The sequence below is a fragment of the Coenobita brevimanus genome, chromosome 14, assembly GCF_032717465.1.
Source record: "Coenobita brevimanus isolate Jiangsu-jjx chromosome 14, ASM3271746v2, whole genome shotgun sequence".
NCBI classification, from domain to species: Eukaryota; Metazoa; Arthropoda; class Malacostraca; order Decapoda; family Coenobitidae; genus Coenobita; species Coenobita brevimanus.
In genome coordinates this window covers 25,464,860-25,492,359 of record NC_136967.1, presented here as the reverse complement: position 1 = coordinate 25,492,359, position 27,500 = coordinate 25,464,860, and the positions used below count along the sequence as shown (strand labels likewise).

Below are 27,500 nucleotides of genomic sequence, written 5' to 3'. Positions count from 1 at the left end.
AGCGGATAAGTGTAGGGACAGAAAAAGAAAAGTAACAGGGATGCAAGTCAATGAAAAGGAGATAGAAGTCTGTATCAAAAGACAGTGAGGGAGACAGACGCTTGAGTAAAAGTATGGACAGTACCGGTACTTAATAAAGTAAGGACAGAGAGGGAGACTTTTTGCAGAGAACGAAGAGAAAAGTAGTGAAGAGGTACACTTGCGATGGAAGAGAAGACAAAGTGACTTGATGTTTGTGATATGGAAAGGTAGAGGAGAAAGTAAATAAAGCCAAATTTGGTAAATGAAGACGAAACAGGAAGATGAGGGGCGTCTGTGGTGAAGGTGCCTGTGTAAAAAGGAATGTCTGTGATGACAGGATGAGGAGAGAGAGGCGTGTTATCTGTGGTGAAGCAAGGAAAGAAGAGATTAAGTTATATGTTTGTAAGGTAAGAAAGGAAAAGACAAATGAGGTCTGTGATAACAAAAGGGAAACAGTGAAAGGAAGTGGTAAGCTTTTGTTATGTAGAGGGAGAACGCTGAAGGAGAAAGAAAGGATGAAGGGACAGGTGTTTAGGAAAAAGGGAGGATTGCGGTGACTGATTGACAACAGAGAAAAGGAAGAAATGCGGTGAAATGTATGCAGTGGTAGAGAGAAACTATAAGAGCGGTGCTTGTGCTGTGGGAAAGAAATAGAAGAAAAGAGAGGAAAAGAACGCAGCTTGTGGTGCAGAAAGGGAAAGTAATATATGAACATTTGTGCAGGAGGATCAAGGGAGAAGAATAAGCGAAGAAGATGAAAAGCAGCAAATAAACAGACCAGTGGTAGTAATCATTATTTGAAGAAAGTGTGATGAAGAAGGGAAGAGAGGCAGGAAATGTTTGTTGTGCAAGAAGCAGGGAAGGAATAGGAGAGGCATGTATAGCGTAATAAGATAAATGCAACAATGAAGAAAGGAATGACGGAAAGAAAATGAGAAAGACATGTCTGTGGTGAAAGAAGAAGTGTAATAAAGGAAAGAGAGGGAGACATGGTGAAGGACGATAGGAGAGATGCATGCTTCTAGTGATGGAAGGAAGGAGAAAAATATCCGTTCGCTGAGAAAGAAAAATGGAAAATAAGATGAAGAAATAGAATGAATGAATGAAAGATGGGAGAGAAGAGGAAAGATGATGGAATGGGAAGATGGAGGATGAAATAAGTGAAGAAAAAAACAAATAAAAAACAAGAATGGAAACACAAAAGGAAGGCTGGAAGGAAGCAAGGAGTAAGAGGAATTTTTATGATGAACAACGGTACGGGAAAAAAAGGTAAATGTTTATGCTGAAGAAAGGAGGGAGGAAGACTTGGGTTCGTGGTATGGTAAGAGGGTGAAGACAGAAAGAAGAGAAGAAGGACTGTGGTGAAAATAATGATAAAAGAATGGAAGGAACGAAGGAAGAAGGAGGAGAAATAGAGATATTTCTAAGGAAATAATAAAGGAAGGAAAAAAGAGAACAGTGTCATAACTGTGGCAAGAGGAAGGAAGGAAGAAGGAAGGAAGAAGGATGGGAAGAAGGAAAAGATGAAGGTGAAACAGATATTTGTAGCCAAGGAAGTAAGGAAGGGACGACAGAGAGTCCTGCCTGTACTGAGAAAAAAAAAAAAGGAATGAAGAAATGAAAGTAAAAGAAAGATATATACCCGGTACACACACACACACACACACACACACACACACATATATATATATATATATATATATATATATATATATATATATATATATACTGCATACACACACACACACACACACATACACATAGCCTATACGAGTGTGCGTATATATATATATATACTCCATACACACACACACACACATACACATAGCCTATACGAGTGTGCGTGTATATATATATATATATATATATATATATATATATATATATATATATATATATATATATATATTTTGCATACACACACACACACACACACACACACATACACATAGCCTATACGAGTGTGCGTGTGTGTGTGTGTGTATATATATATATATATATATATATATATATATATATATATATATATTTACTTCAATTCCCTTCTGCTTTTCTTTCCTTCATTCTTTCCTTGTCCTGCCTGCGAGTGACTGTACACTCCCTCTTCTGTCTTTCTTTCCTTCATTCTTTCCACTTCCTTCAGCCTGTGGGTGACTACAGTGAGTGACAAGCCAAAAGGTTTCCTGTGCACCAAGAAACCATTTACTACGCTGGGTGGTAACCATATAACCAAATTTTGGCGCCTGGTGGTTTAGTGGGTAATTATTGAGCTCCAATCGGATTGAGCCGGTGAAGGTTTATATCCAAGGGATGGTTGGGGTTGATTGCATGTAATGTCACTCAGGGATGAGTGAGGCTGGTCACTCTCATCTTAAATGTCGGGACCAACTGCCTAGCCCTGGGCTCCTACGCTCCTCATGGGGCAATGTAGGATTGGATGATGATATATATATATATATATATATATATATATATATATATATATATATATATATATATACCGTATAGGTAGATAGATAGATAGATAGATATTAAAGGAGGAATGGAAGGAGAGTCTTGACCATATTGAAAGAAATTACATAAGGGATGAAGGGAATTAGATTTAAGAAGAAACAAAAGAGGAAAGGAAGGAGAGAGAGAGAGAGAGAGAGAGAGAGAGAGAGAGAGAGAGAGAGAGAGAGAGAGAGAGAGAGAGAAAAATATCTGAAAAGAAAATTGAGAGATGTTTTTGGCGAAAGAGAGATGTTCGTGGCAAAAGAGAAATGTCTGTAGGGTAAGAGCCATACTTTTGCCCAAAGAGAGATTCTCGTGGCGAAAGAGAGGCATGTTTGTGGTGATAGAGTGCTGTTTGTGTTGAAGGCGAAATGATTGTGGCGGAACAGTGGCATGTTTGTGATGAAAGATAGCTGTTTGTGGTGAAAGTGTGGCATGTTTGTGGTGAAAGACTGAAGTGAAAGAGTGGCACTTTTATGGGCGTTCGTGGTAAAGGGGGTAACTGCAGGAGGGTCAGGGAGGGACGTGAGAAGTGTAGCAAGCCAGCAGCCGTGAGATAAAAACTCCATCACGAGAGTTTGTTGGGGAAGGGGGAAGAAGAGTCTATGGAAAGAAAGAACTGGGCAAATATTCATGAATCGTGAATTATTGGTGGCAATGAATCAAGTATAATTATGAAGGTCTGACACGTTTGTTAAAAGTCAAGGGCGGTAGAAAGTCACTTTACTTTTTCCCTCACATACTTACAGTATATTCAGTGCAAAAGTGGGTCCCATTCCCTATTCACACGTGTTAAGATTGTAAGATATATGAATTTTCTCTTTTTATTGTATATACTTTTTATTCCTCATATACGTTTTTTTTTTCCAGAATATAGTGTTCTCCATTCGCTAATCTTATCATCATCAGCCCGACCCTTATTCACGTCAATTAAATTTTCTGAATATTAGAATTCTACAATTTAAGTCCTTCGCTGGAAGGCAGCTCTCCTAAGCTTAATAAAATCGTCTACTGATGTTAAGAATATATACAGGGCATTGCACTCATCGAGATATTCGAGACACATCTCGAGTAACTCCATGAGAGAACTAACAAGCGCTGCCTGTATGCTGGATAAAGCCATCTGTTGATAGGAAGCTTTAAAAACATTTGCGTACTGAGGAGATTTTCATATACCTATTTTAATATCTATCTATATCTATATATCTGTCTATCCACCGATCTATCTTTCTGTGTGTTGTGTGTGTGTGTGTGTGTGTGTGTGTGTGTGTGTGTGTGTGTGTGTGTGTGTGTGTGTGTGTGTGTGTGTGTGTGTGTGTGTGTGTGTGTGTGTGTGTGTGTGTGTGTGTGTCACCCATTCTCTGTTCTGTTTCTAATCCTTTTAATTGTACCTTAGGCTTTTATGCCAGTTGGCTTTCCCTCATTAGCAGAATTACTGAATCATCCTTAAAACCATGTGAAAACAAGAGTATTATAACTGGAAAAGAAAGAGATCATAAGCGAAAGCGAGGAGTAAGATGAAGCTATATTGGGTGTTTCAAAACTGTACTGACAAACACTAACCATTTGAAGAGGATGGTATGGTAAAAGGATATGCAAATCCTTAACACTTTGTCAATAAATGCATAGTAAATGTGAAAGAGACATTATAAGCAGTTTAGAATTAGCCATGCTTGAAACTCAGCGATGTACTCCAACCTCTAAATACAAGCAACGTATTGGAAATAAACCATCTGCCCGCCGTAAGACACACTGGGAGGGTAAAGAATTGAAAAAATGCAACTTCTTATTCAAGGCTATTGAAGAAGCTAAATGTTAACATGTTAGTAACCTACCTTAGCAGTATTAGCAGCCACCATGTTGAGAACTGGTTATGCTGGTTGAAGACTGAAACATTATGGTCAGTGCCGTGGTTCCCCCTTCCCCCACCCTCACATCCTTCTCTCGCTACATCCTTTGTGGCACTCCACTGTTTCGGAACGTGCGTTTCGGGTATTGGGTTACACCCTCACCGAAGACCACCGTATCATTGCAGTTTGGGATTATCATATCAATACTTTGTTCCACAATATATATATATATATATATATATATATATATAATAAGATCCGTTGGGACTAACAAAGTGCAGCTACTTGTTATTTACCCGTCCTGAATAAACAAGCTGTTAATACCACAATATTGTCGTGGTGTCTGCACAAAATTCAAAGCTCCGAATGCCATCCATTTATACTAATGAGTGGTGACGTGTGTTTGCAGTCGGATACTAGATTTCCCGACGACTTCTTATTTTTCCTGTTACTCTTAAGTCCGTACGCTACATTGCGGAGGAGAATATAACGTGAGGGCAGGTAGTCTGGTAGTGCTTTGATTAAAATGAGTACATAACACTGTGTGAAGGCCTACTGTCCTCCTCACTAGGTAAGTGCATAATAATTTGATATCCGTCATCCGACTTTATCTAAAACTCATGCATCAATCAGTCTCTAAAGCCAGTTCTAAATTCTGTGACACTGTATGTTAAACAACGTGAATGTTTACAGTTCCCACACCTTGGGAGGGATGTGTTCGGATAGCCGGTCAGAATTAATTAACTCTGACTTGATCTCCATGTTGTGTGTTAGTTAAATCACATCTATCAAGTTAACGACGCACTTTCGGATTAGAATGCATAGAGATAATTTTACCCCTCGTTTCTGGATCTATCGACCCTGAATGTTTGTCGGTACAGTTTTGAATCACACTGTATACCCGTTACAGGGGTCATACGTGAGGATAAGAAATTCACAGCCACTGACTTACTTGCAACATCCAGGGATCAGTCCTGAAATTACTGCCAAGGATAAAAGTACACATATTTATTTCGCCACTTTTCTAATTTTCCTCAGTAGGTTACTATTACAAAGCTGAGAAAGACATGATTAGCTTCTCTGTCCACAGACGATTCTCTCTGATATGCGTCAGGGATGAAAATGTCGAACAAGCCCAAAGTGTAAAACATTCCCAAGTTAACCGCTCTTTCCGCTCCACCATCACCTCCCATGTGGTTCCAAGAATAGCTTATTAGCTCAGTCAGTTAGTATAACAGGTGGACTGGGATGGAATGAAGGACAACAGTTTAACTAATGAATGGTCCTTGGAGGTTATAGTTGACACAGCCTCATAGAGCTGAATCTGAAACTGGAAGAACGAGTTCGATTCTCGAATCGGTCAGACTTTTGGACAAGGCTTGTTTCCCCCTCGCCCCCACTCCCTGTTTACTCAAAAGCAAAACTGAAGACCTGGATGCATACTGAATACTGCGGGTCGTATTTTAAGGGAAAACTGGAGCCTAGCAGAAGACTTTGATGCATGGTCGTGGGGAGCTCGGACGTGTTATTTCTGGCTCTCCTCTAGCTTTCAGAGCTGCCTCACCGGCATTAGTTTTGTAAATAAAGCGATTAAAAGTTAGGTTAGCTAGTACTAATTTTCCTCCCAGCCCTTTAGAGATATAGTAAGTGTCTATATCTGTTTCCTGAGATTGCCTTTGCTTACTCACCTCTGGAGTGTACCCCCCACTGATCGCTCTGGGGTGTGAGTGACACACAGGCGCGTCCTCCCGAGAGTGGTTTGAGAGGGTAATCTCAAACTAGGTGGGTCTTCCCAAAGTGCTCTGTCCCTTGCTCGTTTTTCTCTTTCTTCCCACTTCCCCCGCGAGGGGGAAATGGTACCTATGGAGGACGCCCCTACTGCCTCCCCCCCCCTTCAGGGGGGGAGGTGGTCCTGACGATAGTAGGCATGACAGGACTGACCACCCCCAGACTGACGGACGCCAGACTCGAGCCCCACTTAACATTCCTGTAGCTAATGCGACCTACGTTATCATTCATGCGTTAGGTTCCACTCCCCTGTCCAGTCTCAATCCCTCCCTTATCAAGAAGGTGATTGACTACTGTGCGGGAGAAGTCGAACAAGTTAAAAAACTTGCTAATGGAGATCTCCTGGTCAAAACTGTAAACTCGGCACAGGTAAAGGATTTGTTGAAACTGCGCAAATTCCATTGTTACGATGTCGAAGCCAAAATCCCAGTCTCCATGAATTCTTGCAAGGGTGTTGTCACTTGCAGGGATCTCATGGTGATGAGCGAGGACGAGATCGTAAGTGAACTGGCGCAGCAAGATGTCATCGAGGCTAAATTCATAACTCGCTACTCGGAAGGCATAAGGACGAAAACAGCAACTATCATCTTGACGTTTGCCAAATCTTCTCTTCCTAGTGATATCAAAGTTGGTTATGAAATTATTCACGTTCGGCCGTACATCCCTAACTCTTTGCGTTGCCTGAAATGCCAGCTGTATGGGCATGGTACAAAGACTTGTCGGGCTTCCCAGCCAGTGTGCGGCAAGTGTGCAAGCCAGGGTCATGATGCGGAAAGTTGCACATCAGAGACAGTACATTGCTTTCACTGCAAGGGTACTCACTCCACTTCCTCTAGGGATTGTCCCAAGTGGAAGGAGGAGAAGGAAGTCTGCACAGTGAAGGCAACTGAGGGTATTTCCTACTACGAAGCTAGGAAAAAGGTGAAGGAGTTGCATGCAACTCCCAGGCCGAATAGGTCCTATGCTTTGGCGGTAATGTCCCGTCCTGTGATGTGCTCTGTCGAGACGCAGACTGACCCTGTCTTTCTCCCTCCTCCCACTCACAGTACATCTCTATCTCGACCTCCTGTCCGTTCCAACTCTCTCACTGACATCCCTAAGGCATCAACTTACTCTCAGGCTGCTGCTGCCTCTCCATCAGTACGGCCTAAAGCGAAGCCTGACAAGCCTTCTAAAAATAACATGACCACCCTCACGAAACAGTCACGTCCTCATGTCCTTCCGGTTCCTACTCCAGCGAGGGAGAGAAAGGTTAGCTCTTCCTCGGGGGAGGCTGGGAACCTAGTTAATGATGAAAATATGGAGGTTTCCATCAACAAGCACCAGGATAGGTCCCCTGGTAGTCGCTCGCCTACTGGCAGGCGACAAAAAAAGACGAAGCACACTGGCCCGCAACGAAAATCTTAAACCGTCACTTTCACTGTATTACAGTGGAATTGTAGAGGTATTGGGAATAAGTTACAAGATATAGCAATCTTGCTTTCTATACACAGGCCAGACGTTATTTGTTTACAGGAGACGCGCCTGGAGGATCATCCTGATCCTTCACAGTTCAAACACTACCACTCGTACAGAAGATATGAAGGTCACGGAGTTGCCATTTACACACACAAATCACACCCACAAACGGAAGTGATTCTAAATTCTACTCTGGAAGCTGTCGCGTGCAGAGTAAAATTTAATAACACGTATCTGTCTATTTGCTCTCTCTACTGTCCTCCACATGGCCCCATTGATAGTGATGCTTTAAACTCATTATTTGAACATCTGCCTGGAAATAAATTAGTGTTGGGCGATTTTAACGCCCATCACTATCAATGGGGTAGCTTGAGGATTGATGGTCATGGGGAGCAAGTAGCCGACCTAATACTACAGTCCAACCTGTCTTCTGAACGATGGTAGAGCGACTCGTGTAGATGATCGTACTGGTAACTTTTCGGCCATTGACTTATCTTTGGCCTCCCCTGGTATACATCAAGATTTTTTATGGAATCCTTATGACGACTCCTTGGGAAGTGATCATTTACCCATCTGTCTTTCTTATACACGCGACATCATTTTGGACCCTCCACCTCCAAAATTTAACTATAAGAAAGCAGACTGGGGATCCTTCTCAAGGATCGCCAATTTAGATATATCTGGGGAGACCATGGATGTTAAGGTCGAAAATATAACCCAATCCATATTACACGCAGCTGAGGCTGCTATTCCCAAGACTTCTACAGTTCATGCGAAGCACAGAGCACATTGGTGGACGCCGGATTGCCGACAAGCATTAAGAAAACGCAATAGGAGATACAGGATTTTTGATAGTCAGCCGACTGAGAAAAATTTTATTGCATACAAACAGGCACAGGCTGAGGCAAGGAGAATAATAAGAAGGGCCAAACGTGACTCCTGGCGGTCCTTTGTGTCCACGGTGACTCGTACAACACCATTACGTAAAGTCTGGTCCACCATAAGAATATTAAATAATAAAGGCCCATATTTCCCAGTCACCACCTTGCAAGTAAATAATAACATCTATGACGAGCCCGTGGACGTTGCTAACATCCTCGTCAGGAGTTTTTCACATGTAAGTAGCTCAGCCAATTATGACCCGCGTTTTCAACATCATAAACGCACGGCTGAGCTACAGATCATTGACTCTGCCACAGAAGACGTAGACTCCCCGTACAACCAAGAGTTTATGCTAGATGAACTGCTCCTTGCCCTTAAATCCTGTAAAGACACCAGCCCTGGACCAGACACCATCACGTACGGTATGATCCAGCATCTTAATCAGGACAACCTGATTAAGATGTTAGCATTGTACAATGAGATTTGGGCGTCTCGAACGTTCCCAAACTCATGGCACTTTGCGCACGTCATACCGATACCCAAAGAGGCTGGTCGTCTTATGAATCCCACTTCATTTCGTCCTATTGTGTTGAATTCTTGTCTATGTAAGGTCATGGAACGTATGGTAAACAATAGGCTTCTTTTTGTTTTAGAGTCGAAGAATTTGTTAAATGATCAACAATGTGGCTTCCGTAAATACAGAAGTTCACTAGATCATTTAATGAATTTGGAGCATTGTATTGCAGAGGCATTTGCCAATAAAGAATTCATGATAGGGGTGTTCTTGGACATCCATAAAGCCTATGACATGACATGGCGACACGGTATATTAATGAAGCTCTATGCTTATGGTTTAAGAGGAAATTTGCCTATTTTTATTTCAAATTTCTTAAGGGACAGAACTTTCTCTGTCAAATTGTCCCGTAACGTAACATCAGATATATTTATCCAGGAAAACGGGGTGCCACAGGGAAGTGTGCTTAGTCCTACTTTATTTAGCATTATGATCAATGATATTCTGTCATCAGATCCCATCCCGAGGAATCTTAAATACTCCCTCTACGCTGACAATTGTGCAATATGGCACTCTTCCCGTAATGCACAATTTTCGGCTGGGCGGATTCAAGCAGCCCTTGACTCCGTCCACCAATGGGCCTTGCAGTGGGGATTTAAGTTTTCTGTACGTAAGTGTGCCGCTATAATCTTCACTAATCGTAATGTACCTAATTTGTGCTTAACTTTGGATAATCAGGAAGTACCTATTCAAAATTCTGTAAAATTTTTAGGAATACATTTTGATCGTAGAATGAATTTTAAACTTCACGTTAATACTTGGCTTGCTCCTTGTGATAAACCATTAAATGTCCTTAAGTACCTAGCAGGTACTACATGGGGTCCCGACAGAAAATCTTTATTAATGGTGTATAAGTCCCTTATTCGATCGAAGCTAGACTATGGCGCACAGGTGTATGGCTCGGCATCTGATGCCACGCTGAAAGGATTGGATGTGTTGCAGAATAAATGCTTGCGAATGTGTCTTGGAGCTGTCCGGTGTACCCGTGTGGCTCGTATGGAAGTGGAGGCGAATGTGCCTCCCCTCCGTATTCGCCGTGACCACTTGGCCTTGTCCTACGGCGTAAGGACGTTCAGGAAAAGTAATATCGGCAATGTGGCCTGTACCCCCCTGCGTCAATACCACCACCTTCTGCGGGGGGTGCGTTGGCCACTTGCCGCTCGCCTCCACTTACTGACTCATGAGCTTGATGTGGACCCCAGTGACTGTGACAAGTTGGTGCTTAAAAATATAGCACCTTGGGAGCCACCCGGCTTTACAGTCGATGTTACATGGCTCCCAGCACCAAAGGCCAAGGCGCCGGAGGCGGAGGTCCACCACTTGTTTCGTAACATCATTGTTCGTCACTTGGGGTCCCATTAATTGTACACCGACGGCTCCAAGTCGAGTGAATGTGTGGGTGCAAGTGTGTGGTCGACTGAATGTGCCCTCAGGTTTCGGTTGCCGACTCATACATCTGTGTTTACTTCAGAACTTTTTGCTATTGACAAAGCCATAGACTATGCTCTCAATTCTAGGCATGACTCACTTGTCATATTTTCAGATTCAAAATCAGCCCTTCAGGCAATTGCATCTTGCACTACGGACTTTCACGAGATCCAGGGCCGCATCATTAATAAGTTGCATTCATGCAACAAGTCATTCACGCTGATCTGGGTGCCTGGTCATTGTCGTATCTACGGCAATGAGCAGGCTGACTTACTTGCAAAGTCGGCTGTAGAGCTCGAGGAGACTTGAGACGTTCCTCGTGATCTACGGTCGAGTCTATCTCTCGGAAAGAAATCAATAAATCTTCTGTGGCAAGGTCAGTGGACCAGACTAAATATTCCAACTTGTAAGCCGTACCTGGGGGACTGGGACACTGCCAACCGTCCCAGTCGCCTAGAGGAAAAAGTGTTGGCACGGTTACGGCTCAATGCCACCATTTTAACCCACATAAAACCATATATGGAAAGACGCTTCCCACCACACTGTGACATCTGTTATGCGGTGTTATCTATCAGTCATATCATCCTGCGCTGTCGGCGATTTATTCGTGAACGTGCTTCACTTATAAATTACTGCGGCGCAGTAGACGTCCCCTTCACCCTTTCCACCATCCTGGGTGATGGGGACATTGTTATGACTGATAAATTGATGGCTTTCTTGAGAGAGACCGGACTGATCAGAGTGATGTGACTTTTTTACTGTGTGGTTATGGTTTTTATCAACGGTAAATATGTATATATTGTAATATTAATTAGGGTTGACAGATGACATTTTAAATAGTTCCTCCTCCCACCGATCTATTTCTAATATAGATGTCCCCTACATTAAGCCAAGTTCCTCGCCTGACAGTCACCAGCTGATGAGTGCAAGTGTGCAATATAGGAAGGTATTGGGCACTTGCAGTCGATGGTGGTCTGCTGGGCGAGGTTCTTCACTTTTTGTACAAATTATGGAAATACATTATATTATCTTGCTTAAGTTATTCTTATTAGGGACGACAGCTGACGTATATGGAAATGTTCCTGACTCGTCTGGTTCCCTTTCATATATTGATGTCCCCTATATTAGGTTGTGCGTCGACTGACAGTCACCAGGTGATGAGTGCAGGTATGTCATGTAGAAAGGCATTACATATCTGCAGTCGATGGTGTTCTGTTAGTCGAGGTATTTTTACTATTAGTGTAGGTCTAGCTATTTGTCTCTGCAGGATTTAGTATAGGTTAGCGATTTGTCTGTTAGGTGATTTTTTTTTTTTTTTATGCGAGGAAGAAGGAACCAAAGGCCATGAGCCCACAGTAACAGTTCCCTCCAAGAGAAAAACAAAATACAATAGAGAGCCAAATTCAAGATCCGATCATTTTGAGTTGCCTGGACACACTGCGTTTGAAGGACTGGAGATCATAGGCAGCAGGAAATACAGACAGAGGGAGACAGTTCCAGAGCTGACCTGTTGCATAAATGAAAGACTGGGAGTAACGGTTAACTCTTGCATTAGAGAGTTGGACAGAAAAAGGATGAGAGTTTGCTGCCAGACGGGTGCTACGCACCCGTCGTAGAGGTGGAGGAATGCAAGCAGACAGTTCAGAGGAGCAGTGACCATTAAAGTAGCGATGGAAAAGAGATAAAGATGCAACAGTGCGGCGAAGAGACAGAGGTTGAAGGGAGTCAGTGAGAGGAGGAGAGTTAATGAGACGAAAAGCCTTTGACTCCACACTATTGAGAAGAGCTGTATGTGGGGAGCCTCCCTACACATGAGAGTTGTACTCCACACAGGGGCGGATAAAACCCCTGTATAGAGTCAACAATTGTGCAGGGGTAAAGAAAGAGCGGAGTCGGCTTAGCACACCCAATCTCTTGGAAGCAGATTTTACAAGAGATGTAATATGATCTTTCCAAGATAAGTCCCGAGTAAATGAAACCCCAAGCATGTTCAATGATGATGCAGGATTAAGCTGAATATTATTAAACATTAGTGGGTATACCTGTGGAAGATTTTGTCGGGTTGATAGGTGTAAGAACTGAGTCTTAGATGCATTAAAGACAACCATATTAGGGTCTTTAGATTAGCTTTTCTTTATAAGGTATAAAAAATATAAAACCAAGAAAAATTTAAAAAAATAATAATAATAAAAAAAAATAATAAAATAAAATTAAAATTATTATATAAATATATGTACGTTTGCATGAAAATGTGTCTGTATGTATGCATGGAAGTGTGTGTGTGTGTGTGTGTGTGTGTGTGTGTGTGTATATGTTTGTATATATATGTATATATGTTTAAATATATATATATATATATATATATATATATATATATATATATATATATATATATATATATATATATATATATATATGGCCTTAATAACCAGGGGCTTCGGCCCCACTGGTTGATAGGCCGGAAAAAAGAAAAAAAAAATAGCAGAATGGTTCTATTCTTGAAAGACCTCCGTGCAGTTGATGAAGTTTACGAAGACCTCTTTATAATACGCGTGTGGAAATATAGCTTGAGGAACATATAGTGAGGCAGTCACACATATACATTTACCACACTGACGTGGCTCTCTTCCTTAGCATATTTTACTTCAGCTGTGCACCTCCACATATTTTACAGCTATTCATCACCGATATGCATATAAAATTTTTAGTCCAAAGTTTCATATAAGCGTTCTCCACATTCGTGTCTACGTACACTGCATAACAATGATCATCATTCTTTCTGCATTTATATATCCTAGTAATGATTCCAGTTCACTACAAACCTCTTCACCACGACAAGTTCTTAATTTACAAGTTTTAAACATTTTTCAAAAAGTGTATAAAGCGATAGGATGGTAGTGCACCCAACTATCAGAACAAGATCAAGGCACTATAACTACATGTAATCCCATCCATCCATATTTTTTTAATCATATACTTTTGTGTACTGCATGGTTGGAAAGTTAGGCTATACCAGTATCATAACATTTTTCGGGTGCACTTTTGCTTCAGTGCGTACTAACTTAACAAAAAGAGGTGGGTTACATGTAGTTTTACTGCCTTGATCTTGTTGCGATGGATTGGGAGGGCAGAGCAAGCCCTGTATCTTCATTTATTATACTATCTTTTTAAATACCTGTTTTACTGATTTAAAAAAAAAAAAAATCCTCTATGTGGGAAGGCTCCGAAGGATTTGTCAGTTACAACGGTCAACCTTGAGCTCGATAAAATTTCTGGAGAAAATAACAAGAAGCACTGGGAGAGCACAACACCCATCTCCTTGTGATCGGTCTATAATCAAACATTTGACCTAGCTCTGTGACCTTGACCTTTCACCGGTTGATCTCAAACGACTTACTTCAACCTTTCATGACCTTGAAGCCCTCCACTAAGTCTGGTAAAAAAAAAAAAAAAGTTGAAGTTGACCTTGCCCACTGACGTTGACCTTCGTCCTACTGTACGCAGCACTGAATAATTGATTCTGTGACTGACCTAATATCGTTCCACCAAATCTAATCTAGAGTGAATAAAAATATATATACATTTAAAGGTCCGGAAATCTGGCGGGGGCATGTGGCCTTAAATTTTGATCGATTGTACTAAAAATGGGAACAATGCACCCGGTGGTCATGCTTTACTCTTGTACTAAGTTTTGTATACATCGGATTAAAACTGTAAGTTGACCAATTACTGACCTATTCCTTTTGACCTTTATCGGGCAATATATATCATGTTTCCGACCCAGTCGAGAATCAAACCCCTGTGTGAAAATAACAAGGTGATCGGTTTCAACATTTTAGAGGTAGAGGGGTCCAAGAAAGAAGAAGAAGACGAATATGGAGATAGAGATTTTGTTGACTGTGTTTTAACGTATTAGCGTTATGTCTTAGCCACTTGAAAGATGATTTAGGCAAAGAAAAACATGCGAATTAAGACTGGATGCTTAAAAATAAAATAAAATACTTCAGTGTTTGAGAGTTGCGAAGGATTATATATTTGTTAAGGCATATGGGCACTTCGGCTTCATCCCTGCACTGAATGTCTACCCACACTGACACATACCACCTCCAGACGATAATACTCAGCTCAACAGAGACATTTCGAGGTAGCTGGGTTAGTTACAGTCTATGCTAACTGCTTCAATAGTAGGGTGCTCTTTTAACCTTTTTCTATCCTTTCACGCATTTTAATCAGTAAATTCTCACTGCTCGAAAACGACCTCTTTCAACTTAAGAAGTGTTTAGTGAAAGGTTGATGGAGGGTGTATTAACCACTCCTTAAAAAAAAAAAAAAAAAAAAAAAAAAAAAAAACTTGGGTGAACGAATTCGTAGGGGGATAACAAGAAGAGAATACACGATTCATCATCGGAGAGACTGAGATAACGTAACAGAATCGTCTTGCAGCACCACATGTAAAATGAAAATTACATACTCGGGATGCAGGGATGAATTTTATTAACATTTTGAATAATTATGGATTTTGTAATACTCACATGACAATTATTTTATTATTATTAAAATCATCATCATCATCATCATTATTATAATCATCATTATTATTATATTATTATTATTATTTTTTATTTATTTATTTTTTTTCTCAGTCATACTTTTCGTCTGTCACTGGCATGTTCATTGTCGGCCAGTATTTTCTCTGCATCGGTTTGCAAATGCCTCGGATATTCAATGACATCTTCGCAAACTAACTCTATTATTATTTTTATCCTAACGTCTGACGATTTGATTAAGATGAGTGTGAATCACAGAAGTCTGAGGTTTTGCTGATACTTGTACCATTAACCCTTTCATTATCAGGACAACTTTTGCATTCTACTCCAGCTCTCACTTCACGATTTTATTACCCCACCCGCGACGGAGTCCGGAGAAGTTTTGTTTTTGGTCGTTTCTTTGTTTGTTTCTTTGTTAGCAACGTTACGGAAAAACGGCTGATTGAAATTAAATGAAACTTTCAGGATAAATGGGCATTGGTCGCAAAAGGCTGTGATTAAATTTTGGCTGTAATCGAGTGAACCTGTAAGGTCAAAATCAAGGACACGGTTTATCAGATGGATATATCTTGAAATCGGTTGAAGACAGACATATTTACTGTTATCAACACGCAGGAACTCCCATATAGGCTTGAATTTGGCACAAAGACTTTTGACCCTGAGTGACCCTGAAAGGTCAAACTGAAGGTCATGGATATTCAGAGGGTCAAACTCGAAACTGGTAGAAGATAGCTATTTACTATTATCAATATACAGGAAGTCCCATTTGGGTTTTTAATTGGTACTATGACCTTTGACCGTAAGTGACCTTATAAAGCCGAACTCAAGGTCAAGGATATTCAGGGGGCTATAACTCGAAACTGTTCGAAGATAGAGATGTCCACTATTATCAAGAGATAGGAAGTCTCATATGGGTTTCCATTTGGCACCATGACCTTTGGCCTTGAGTGACCTTGAAAGGTCAAACGCAAGATCACGGATTTTCAGAGGGATATAACTTGGAAGTGGTTGAAATAACTTCTGTCGGGCGAGGTTTGCTGTGCCTGACACCACTTGTTTGGTTAGGAGTGAGTCGAAGAAGTCTGAGAATGCTAATAACTATGGTAAAATAGGTTAACTTATAATTTCATCAGGCCAAGGCTCCTTCACGATGATGAGGGCTATTAATTTCATTTACTCAATTAGTTCATTCATTTATTCAGCTCAGAACATATATCACATACCCCAGACATTAGAAGCTACTCACTAACTCCAGCATGTGATGTCTTTTTGTATTTATTCTTGCTTCCCTCAGGCACTTTGATGCAGGTTATGAAATGCCTCACGCAGCAAAAGGGTTAACATACTGGAGATACGGTAGTCATCTTTGTCTCTGGTCTCTGCATTTGTGCCTAGCAGTTTATACCTACATTATTCATACATTAATATTCCAAAACATGTCGATATCGTCGCTTGTATCATATTTACGCCGCTATCTGATAATTTTAGTCTGATTATCAAAGCGCCCTCTCTCTCTCTCTCTCTCTCTCTCTCTCTCTCTCTCTCTCTCTAGCTTGTTCAGTTCGAAGAGTCGTTCCTAGGGAGAATATAAACGTCTGCTGGTAATGAAGATGAAACCCACATGCCTCCACCTGCCTGACGGGATAAAGACTCACTCTCAGCTCAACAGTTATCCCATTACCTGTCTCTGATGCCTACTTTAATAAGATTCTCCAGGTATAAGACGGCGATTTCACTTTCTAATTATTATTATTATTATTATTGTTATTATTATTATGATGATACTACTATTACAACTACTACTAATGCTGTTATTACTACAACTACTACTACTACTACTTCTAATATTTTATTATTATTATTATCATTATTATTATTATTATTATTAATTATTATTAATGTTAATATTATTATTACTATTATTATTATTATCATTATTATTATCATCATCATCATTATTATTATTATTATTATTATTATTATTATTATTATTATTATTATTACTGCTACAACAACAACAGCAACAACAACAGCTACTACTACTACTACTACTACTATTATTACAACAACAACAACTACTACTACTACTACTACTACAATTACCACTACTACTATTACAACTACTACTACTGCTGTTATTACTACAACTACTACTACTACTACTTCTAATATTTTATTATTATTATTATCATTATTATTATTAGTAGTAGTAGTAGTAGTAGCAGTAGTAGTAATACGGTAGTAGTATCATTGTTATATTTATCGTTATTGTTAATACTTTTATTTTACTTATCATTATTATTATTATTATTATTATTATTATTATTATTATTATTTCAAGTATTGTTGCCTCCAGACGAGTTTATTCCTCTTAGAAGGTACTAGCCGTTTTTAAGGGGTTAGATATAGCCTTCTTTAAAGCCTTCACTACTAAAGGCCTTTAAAACAAGGACAAAAAACAAAATCTTGGTGGTAGCCTGCCTGAAGTGAATAACCACGTCATCGTAGTGAAGAGGCCAGGCTGAAATTTGTACTCTGAATTTTTTAACGCCATTATTTTTTCATTCTAACACATCCCTCTCTCACCTCCCATTTCTGTTCATTTATAATTTAGTTCAGCCTCACTGCTCATTTTTCACTGCCTGTTTTTCCAGCTCGCAGTTCCTATTCATTTTCACATTTTTCCAGCACCAGTAGGTATATTCATTTGACGCCAATTAAACTTTTACCCACTCATAATAATAGCATCTACAACAACAACAACAACTGTAATAATAATAATAATAATAATAATAATAATAACAGCAAAATAACGATAATAACCATGGTAGTGAGAATGAAAGCAATAAAATAATAATAATAATAATAATAATAATAATAATAATAATCCATCCATTAGAGAATCCCATTTTGCTCCATATAAACAGGAGCGTAGGGGCCTAGGACTCGGCTAATAAGTCCTGATATTTAAGGTGAGGGTGACCAGCCTCGCCAACCCCTGAGTGGCATTACTTAACCAATAAACCCAGCCAACCCTCACATGAAAACCCTTACAGGCACAGTCCGGTTGAAGCGTCTTAGCCCACTAGATCACCAGGCGTACTTTGGTTATGTGGTTACCATCGTGCGTAGCAAATTATTTCCAGGGCTACAGACAACCATTTGGCATGCCGCTCAGTGTAGAGTCACCGGGAGAGAGAGAGAGAGAGAGAGAGAGAGAGAGAAACAGTAAAATAATCATAATCATAATCATAAAAATAACAATAAAGTAATAAAAATAACAATAATAATAATAATAATAATAATAATAATAATAATCCATCCATCATCCAATCCTACGTTGCCCCATGAGAAGCGTAGGTGCCCGGGGCTAGGCAAGTTGGTCCTGACATGTAAGAGGAGTGAGGGTGATAATAAAATTATTACGATGATAATGATGATGATATTACTAATACTAATAGTAATACTAATACTAATACTACTACTACTAATAATAATAAATAATAATAATAATAATAATAATAATGACATTGATCATCACCATCGTCATCACTAGCACCATTATTCCCTTATTCCCACTGTTATAGATGGAGGGAGGGAGAATCAGGACAGAAACAGCACACACACACACACACACACACACACACACACACACACACACACACACACACACACCAAAGTGCCCATCAAAAGTAAGGCTAAACCATCATTCACTCGCCACTGAGGTCTATACATAACTCCACTGAACCAGCCTCTCCTCTTTCGTAACACTATCTACCCATCAACAGAAGCCTTTGAACTTCTTAAAGCCTTGCTGTGCTAAAGGAGATATTACACCACAAGCATATGCAGACTCTCTCTCTCTCTCTCTCTCTCTCTCTCTCTCTCAACCCCATCACTTACCACATTTCACCCCTCTCCGTGTCTCTATTCACCGCCTCTTCCTCCCCTCAGCCACCCTCTTATTGATCTCGCCTTTCAGAGCCCATTCCCCTATGATATGCGATCCAAGAAAGGGGAGAGGCGAAGGGGGAGGGGGGGAGGGGGAGGATGAAGGGGTAGAAGGGGATGAAGGTGGGAGAAGGGGTGGAAAGAGGTGGGGAGGTTATGAAAGTGGTGGCACAAGATGAGAATAATTTTTCTTTCTGTCCGTAGAGCTTGTTCTTTTATTCCCCTTTTTTGGTTATCGTATTCTGTGTGTGTGTGTGTGTGTGTGTGTGTGTGTGTGTGTGTTCTTGAAATCATTAGTCAAGGCCCTTTTATGTAACTGACTGGGCATAAATTAGACGGTTCCTTCTCTTAGATCGAGTCCAGCAGTCCTTCCGAGCGTAACAGATGGCGTCACACACACACACACACACACACACACACACACACACACACACACACACACACACACACACACACACACACACACACACACACACCATATCGCCGCTAGGGTACTGATGCCCAACATACGTACTCCAGACCTGAAAAAGGCTGTCTCATTCAGGACTGATGGTGAAGGTATATTTTGCAATAGTGTTTTTGTGATTGTGGAAAAAAAAAGGTTGAAATTTGACGCAACTCAAATCCTCAAATTTTCCTCCTGTTATTTCTTACTTATTTTCCTTCATACTGTCACTCACTTTATCCTCATACTCTCTCACTCTCGCTCTGCTTATACCTTTATCTCATACTCTCCCGGTAATACCAGTTCATTTTATCTGGTATTATCTCATGGTTTTCTACCGAAGTACGTTTGCCATAAAATTTCTCTTAGATATTTTGTCTCTTTTTCTTCTCCATTTTCCCGTACCTCCCTCCCTCCCTCTGTCTGTCTGTCTGTCTGTCTGTCTCTCTCTCTCTCTCTCTCTCTCTCTCTCTCTCTCTCTCTCTCTCTCTCTCTCTCTTCTTTGCTAGTTTCGGAAAGTTTACTATATTTCTTTTATTCTTTATTCGCCCTTGTCTCTATATTTTCCAAGTAAATCACACTGTAATCTCCTTTTATCCCCTTCTTCATCTCCTCTGCTATTTTTTAATTTGGCAGTTCCCATAATCTCTGCAATTTTCTTGTCAACTACTCTCCTGTTTTCGTTCCTTTCTCCCCCCCCCCCTGTAAATCACTGTTTGAGCTTTTCTCGTCTCTCCCTTCTTCAACATATTTATTTTTCTATTTTGTTTGTCTCATTTGTTAAAAAAAAAAAAAAAAAAGTTAAGTCGATCTGTTTTTTTCACAAACACATAACTTTCTAATCATCTTTTATCCCTTCCTTCTTAATTACAAATCTTGATGTTTGTTGGTTCTCTAAGTCTCATTTATCTTTTTATTTCTTCCTCTCTTTGTAAATTTACAATATCATCTACTTTATCTCTTCTAGCCTTTCTCCTTTTCTTTGCTTTTACTCTTTATTCTTAATTTTTTCTTATAGTTCCACCTCCCTTTTAATTATTATTTATATATTTTTGTACGTATCCCTAGCTCATAAATCTCACTTTTCCTTCGTCACCTATACTCCATCAGTGGGATGACACATTTTTATGTTCCATTCTTTCCACTTCCAGACGATTTTATTTGGTTTTGTAAGGATCTCTAGTAATGAAGGGGTTAATGAAGACTATTTAACCCCTCTAATTCTGTCTAAGTTAAGAATAATATTCTGAAGTCAGCAGGAGTGAAATCTATAACACCTTAGCGCAAAGAAGTTGTTAGTCTTGCTTTTTGCAGTTGCCCAAGGTTTTATGTTTTTCTCACTGTCTTTTCCAGCCACCAATTTATTCCTTCATTTCTCTTTCAAATCTCATTCATTTATTCTCTGTTTTGCTCATCTCTTCCCTCTATCATTTTTCTCCACGAATTTTCCTCCTTCCTTCGTCAGCATTTATTTTTTGCCGATTCCCTGATAATTCTCTTATTTTCTCACCTATTTTCTCTTCTCCATACTCTTTCTTTATTTCTCTCTCACTTTCCTATGAGTGAATAATCTTCTTAATAATATTTCTTCCTTTCTATATCGTCTTTTAATGTGGTTAATTTACTGTCTGCTCTGCTCACACCATTTACATGATCCTTATCTGCACTTCCTTCTTTTTCGTACACTTATCAAAATCTCATCGACTTCTCTTGTTTCTCCTACATTTACCTTGGCACGTGTAAGTCCACTAATTCTAATTTATTTTACATGTTTCCATCATCCAACTTTCTGACAGTTGCTTTTTTCAACCCCCTTTCTAGCTTATTTTCTGGTTTTCCCATTCCTGTCTTGTTTTTCCCTTTTTTTTTCCTTTTCTTCAGGCATGTCATCATTTCACCAACTTTTCTTCCTTCCGCCTTTAACGATTGTTTTATTGTTTTCTGTTTTTCTTATTTATGTTACCTGAATCTTTTTTGTAGTCCATTTTTCATTATTTTTTATGTAATAACATTATTGGCCTTTAATCATGCCTTGTCATTCTTTATCTTTGCATCTGCTATGTTTCTATTATTCCCATGTATTTGCAGAATCCATTTCTTTTTTTCATTTTCTTTTTTCTACATACATATCAAATTCTCAATGAACAGCATCACAATCTTTTTCAGACTTTGTCTTACTAATTGTTGCTTCCTTTAATCTCATATATTTTCATGCTTTACGTCTTCCTTCCTTCCTTCTCTTTTTCGCACATATATCATCATCACCGAATTTTATCCCATCCTTTGTCAGTTTTAACCGCAGTTTGCTGGTTCCCTTATCTTTAATTATCATATTTTTCTCATTCTTTTTTTCCACATATCACCATCTTTTTAAATTTTATCCTTTCCTCTTTCAACCTTTATATCATTCAATGTTTCTTCTGTTCTTTACTATTCATATATTTTACTTCCTCCCTTTTCTTCCTTTATTTCTTTCACTTCCTCTGCAGGTATATCATCTTAATAGTTTCCGTCTGTGCCTTCCATTATCTTGTTATTATATGGTTCGTATATCCTCTCTTCTGTTCGGACCTTACCCATCCTCCTCCTTCTTTCCTTCTCTTTGACCTGCATACATATCATACTCACGATGATTTTTCTCTCTCTCTTGTATCGTACCTTTTTCTTATTCGTCTCTTCTGTCTTCGCACATCATTTCCATGTTCTTAATCATCCTTCTCTTTTTTGCATGCACAGTTTATTAATGGCTACCATACTATTTCACACTTTCTTTTATATTAATTTTTGTTTGGTTCCTACATCTCAGTGTTTATATTTCCATCAAACCAATTTTTCCATTTTTTCGTTTTTTATCGTCATCTTCGTTATTATTTAACTATTTTTTCCCGGCATTTTCCTCCTTCTCATCCTTTATTGTTTTTCTCCTCTTCCGATCGTATATCGCATTTCTTCCTTTCATTCATCAACTTTAGTCTTCTTTCTCCGAGTTTCATATTTTTTCCCCACATTTCCGATCATCCTTTACATTATATATATTTCCCTCACTTTATGAAGGCTGAATCATGACACCTTTATTCATACCGATTACTTTCACATCTTTTTCCCGCCTTTAGCTGATTATTCGCCTGCCCCTGGATATCCCAGGTATGTTCATGTTTACATTCTCTTTTCTTTTCTTTTATACCGCTTTTCGTGATTTTCTGACTGTCACTCTTTTTTTAGACTCATTACTTCCGCCCTTCCGTTTCACTCCTTCTCTTTCTCTGTGTGTATATGTCAGTTTAGTGGTTCTAGCTTCTTTTTTCACTCCTTATCTCTCTTCATTCTGGTTGCTTTGTTCTATATTTTTTTCTGTCGCGTTCAGCATACAAATAATTATATCACTGACTTCTCTCCCGTCCTCCATTAACCTTCAGTTTTTATTTGAAGGGACTTTTTGATGTGTCTTTTTTTACATCTTATTTTTCCTCCACTTTTCGCATTTTTTCAGTTCCATATCACCTTTATTGACTTCCATTCCCTCTGAGATCACCTACTGTCTTCTTATATGGTGGTCACATATTAACTCATTATTTCCTTTCCTTCCTCGTCTTTCTGCTTTATTAGCGTAGATATTTCTAACTCAAAGGGCAATTTGCATCCATTTTAAATCTTTATCTTTTTGTTTGCTGGCTGCCTTATTATGTTTTTCTCATATCTTTTCTATTCTCACTTTTCTTTTTCGTCTCTACTTTGGAAAAAATCACCTTGCAGACTTCAATCTCTCCTTTCTTCAGTCTCTATCGCGTTAATTGCTATTTCACTAATTCTCTCTTAATCTCATAAATTTTTTCCCTCCGTCTCTTTCTTTTTCAGGCATAAGTCATCCATTCCTTCTTCACACTTTATTTTCTCCTTCACTTCTTTTATCATTGGACTCATTTTTTTTCCTCTCTCTTTTATTCAGTATGCATATTTCATCCTTATCTTCTTGCATCTTAATTTTCTGGTTCACTTAATTCCTGTTTCTTACATGTTTTTCAGTTCTCGTCCTCCCCCCCCCCTTCTCTCTCTCTCTCTCTCTCTCTCTCTCTCTCTCTCCCTCCCTCCCCGCCACAAGCTAAACACGTAAATATCCCATTGACTTTAGTTCTTTATTCTCTCTTCATCTATTTTCTTCCTTACACTGTGTTTTTCACTCCCCATCAAATATCTCCCATCTCATCTCCCTATTGTTTATATCTCCCACCTCATATATCTCCCTACTGTTTATATTTTTCCTTTCTCTTATCTCTGCCTCCTTTATATCTCATTCCCCCCTCCCCACAATTTTCTGCCACTGAGATCTCTCTCTCATCGTTACATTATTCCTCCCAGTATATGTTTCTGTCTCGATTTTTTTCCCCTCCGACCCCAGTAACTTCTCTTCCATTACATACTTCCTCCTCGCATCCTTTATCCTATTGTATATTACTCTCCATACAGCCATCCTCCTCTTTTGCATATCTCCCTCCTCTTATACCATCATTTTTCTCGGACATACAGTAGCTCTTTCCTTCTATACCTCCTCGCTCTCTCACTCCATGTCCTCTGGTGTCTTACTTTCAATATGTGTTTCTCTCCTACCCTATTTCGTTATTTTCTTGCAATTTTCTCCTCCTTTATGAACACACCTCCAAATTTCTCTCCAGTTTTCCTAATATAGTCCCTTCCCATTTTCTCTCCTTCCTTCTATATCTTCCCTTCCTTTGCCTACACCCACCCCTAATCCAACACCTCCCTTCGTTAGACTTTCTCCTTCCTATTTTCTCACCTCACATCCATACATCCTCTTTGCCTTCGATTACCCTCCTCTCTGTACCTATCAATCCTTTACTCTTCTTCTTTTCTCTCTCTCCCCTTCCGTGTCTACCCCTTCTCCTACATTCTTGTCTATAATATTCTTCCCTTTCCTGTTTCCTCTCTTGCGTTTTATATCTCCTCTTTCCCTACATATTTTTTCTGCCTATACCTGCCATCCCACATTCATTCCTCCCTCCAGTATTCTCTGTGGGATTCAAGATGGGAGCGATAACGAGGTAGTGGAGGAAAATATAAAATTTCATATCGTCTACCCTTCCCAATATATATCCCCTTCTACTGCTTTCCTCGATCGTCTACGCTCTCTCTCTCTCTCTCTCTCTCTCTCTCTCTCTTTCCTACCTACCCTCCCTTTTCATCTTCTGTCCTCTACCATTTTCTCTCTTTCTTTTAATCTTCTCTTTTTCGCCCATTTCTTCTATCCTCTCTTTTTCCCACTTCTTTCCCTATCATTTCCATTTTTCTTTTCAACACTACACTTCTGATGATCGTGGAGGTAGGAAGTGTATCTGTTATGTATATTGTGTCTAATGTTCTGATTTTTCCTTCCTTTATATTTCAGAGCTATATTTTCTTTTGTATTTTCATTTCTCTCATGCTTCTCCTCCCTTCATTCGTCCTTTTTCTCCACGCTCTAGTCATCTCTTTCTCCTTCTCCTCTTCTTCTCTCTTTCCTTTAATCTTGCATAATCGTTCAATCCTCATCCTTCTTTCCTCTCCACGTCTTCCTATCATTCTTTTCTTTTCCGTTTCCTCTTCCCTCTGTCCTTTATAAATCTTCGTCTTTTCCCTCTCCACTCCCTATTTCTCCTCTTACCTTCTATGTACCCTCTCTCTCTCTCTCTCTCTCTCTCTCTCTCATATTCCCCTGGTACTCCCGGTGCGGCAATCGTAAATAACAAATAAGCCTCCCCTCAGCTCCCATTTCCAGCTTCCCTCTCCATTTTCTATGTAGGTCCCCGGTCACTCTCCTGCGTACTCTCTTATTACGACCTTCTCCCTCTCTTTAATTCTTCTGCTGTCTCTTTCACTTTCTGTTCCTTTTTTCCTTCTTTTTTTTTACGTTCCGTCTTCCATTCTCCTTTTCTCCTGCTTCTATTTCCGATCTCCTTTTCTACTGTTTTTATTTCCATTCCTCGTTTTTTTTTCCTTTTCTCTTTCTCCTTTATTCCTGATCAATCTTCCCTCTCTTTCTCTGTTCGTCTCTGTCTTTGCCTTATCGCTCTTTTTTCTTTCCTTTTTTTTCCCCTCTCTCTTTTACTTACCTTTCCTTGTATGTCAGTGCCTCCCTATTTCATTTTTTCCCTCCTGTGTTCCCTCCCTCGGTTTTCCTTCCGTTGTTTCCCTCCAGCTTTCCATCGCTCTCTTCATATCACTCTCTCTACCATCTTTTCCGCTTACTCTCCTTCTCTCTTTTTCAACCCTCTCTCCCTTTGTCTCTCTGTCTATACGTTCCTCGTTTTTCCTTTTCATTCCCGTAAACTCTGGTGCTCTCTTCCCTTCCTTTCTTTCCTTTGTCCCTCCATTTTTTATCGCAATACCTCTGCATCTTTTGTACTTTCCATTCTCCCTCTTAGAAGCGAAGGAAGGTCACTGTATGAAGGCCCGTGCCCCTCTTTTGACCCTACCCTCTCCCCCTCCCCCCTTTCCTTCATCTCTGCTTCCCTTTCTGTCTCCTCTTTCCTTCCCTCCGTCCAGCTTTCTCTCCCTTACTGTCTTCCTCTTTGTCTCTCCATCTCTGTCCATTCTTCCTTTCCTCCCTAACTCTTTATCATTTATCATTCTCATTTTCCCATCTCCCAGTTTCCCTCGCCATCATCCCGCCTTCCCAACACCCTTAGTAGGTACTCACGGTTGGGGTCGAAGCCGGGGACGAAGGAGGGACACTGGACGAATGCCCGTTGCCCCGCTGGCGTGTCGTTCCAGCAGGACCACCCGTCGAAGGTCCGCGGGCAGTACACGCCTGTGGAAGAGAATGGTGGAGGTTGTAAGCTAGAGGAATAAAAGGCTGAGAGGTTGACTGGAAGAGGTTTGGGTTGATTAGGTGATTGGTTGATGAGGGTTTTGGTGATCTGTTACTTAAGTGACCTGTTGACTGGATTCTGGTGGAAAAAAGTGACTGGTTGATTAAGTGACTGGACTATCTGATTGGTAGTAAAGAGAGTGACTGATTAACTAATGGAGTAAGAGATTGATTGACCGTGTGATTTACTGACTGGCGGGATGAATGATGAAATGAGGGATGATTTGATTATTGTACTGGATTATTTCATTGTCTGATTGATGTGTTCACTGGTTAACTGATACAGTGAGGGATTAGTTGATTTGCTTATTGGTTTCTTGATTGGCAGATTTGGTGATTGGATATTGGTCCATTAGATTGTTTGTCATTTATAAAAGTAAAAAATTAAATGAGGGGTGGATTAAATGATTTGATTGGCTGATCAGTAGACTGGATGCTTTTTAGAATGAAGAAGTGAAAGACTCGTCGAGTAATTGACAAAGTGACTGGTTTCTTGAGCAGATGAATGATTGATTGGTTAAACTTTTTGTTTAGGGGTGGTCGTGAGGTGGTTTACTACTGAACTGCGGGATTGGTCTGATACTGAATAAATGGTTGATTGGTAAACTGGTGAGTCAGTATCCCGATGGTTGCTGTAACTCTAACATACCCCCAGTTCCAATTTCTTACCTACTCTTTCACTCTCATATTCACACTCAAACCTACACTCTTACTCAGTTTTTCTTGGTTTCTTTAATTCTATGATACACACACACACACACACACATATACTGTATATATATATATATATATATATATATATATATATATATAGAGATATATATATATATATATATATATATATATATATATATATATATATATATAAAGTAGACTGGTATATCCATAAACAAAATAAACGAATGAATTGTGAAAGAATAAAAAAAAACTAGGTAACAACGAGCTCTGCTGAATTCATAAGAGGTGGGAGGGGGGGGGGGATTGTGCCACTTCCACAGATTTCCCTGTTCGGCCCTCAGTGACTGCTTTCCCCTTGTTTTAACCACCATTTGCTCTGATGGTTGTATATTTTCGTGAATTACATACAAACGACTTATTCAGTTTAAGCCATTGCGCCCGGTGACTTTTTAGTGTATTCTCGCTATTTATAGACGATATTATTTGTCTTAAGACATACTATTGAAATGGTTAATGAAGGCTA

The 27,500-nt window shown here is 39.6% G+C and overlaps 1 protein-coding gene across 5 annotated transcripts in view; it reads right to left on the bottom strand.

The window, feature by feature from the left end:
* Window positions 1–27,500, bottom strand: part of LOC145389558 (calcitonin gene-related peptide type 1 receptor-like) — a 1,052,335-nt gene that overhangs the window by 195,902 nt on the left and 828,933 nt on the right. For all 5 annotated transcript variants that reach the window (XM_080264831.1, XM_080264825.1, XM_080264822.1 and 2 more), the window contains one exon: window positions 26,129–26,239. In XM_080264831.1, coding sequence (XP_080120957.1) covers window positions 26,129–26,239 — 111 coding nt within the window. The remainder of the gene's footprint in view (window positions 1–26,128; window positions 26,240–27,500) is intronic.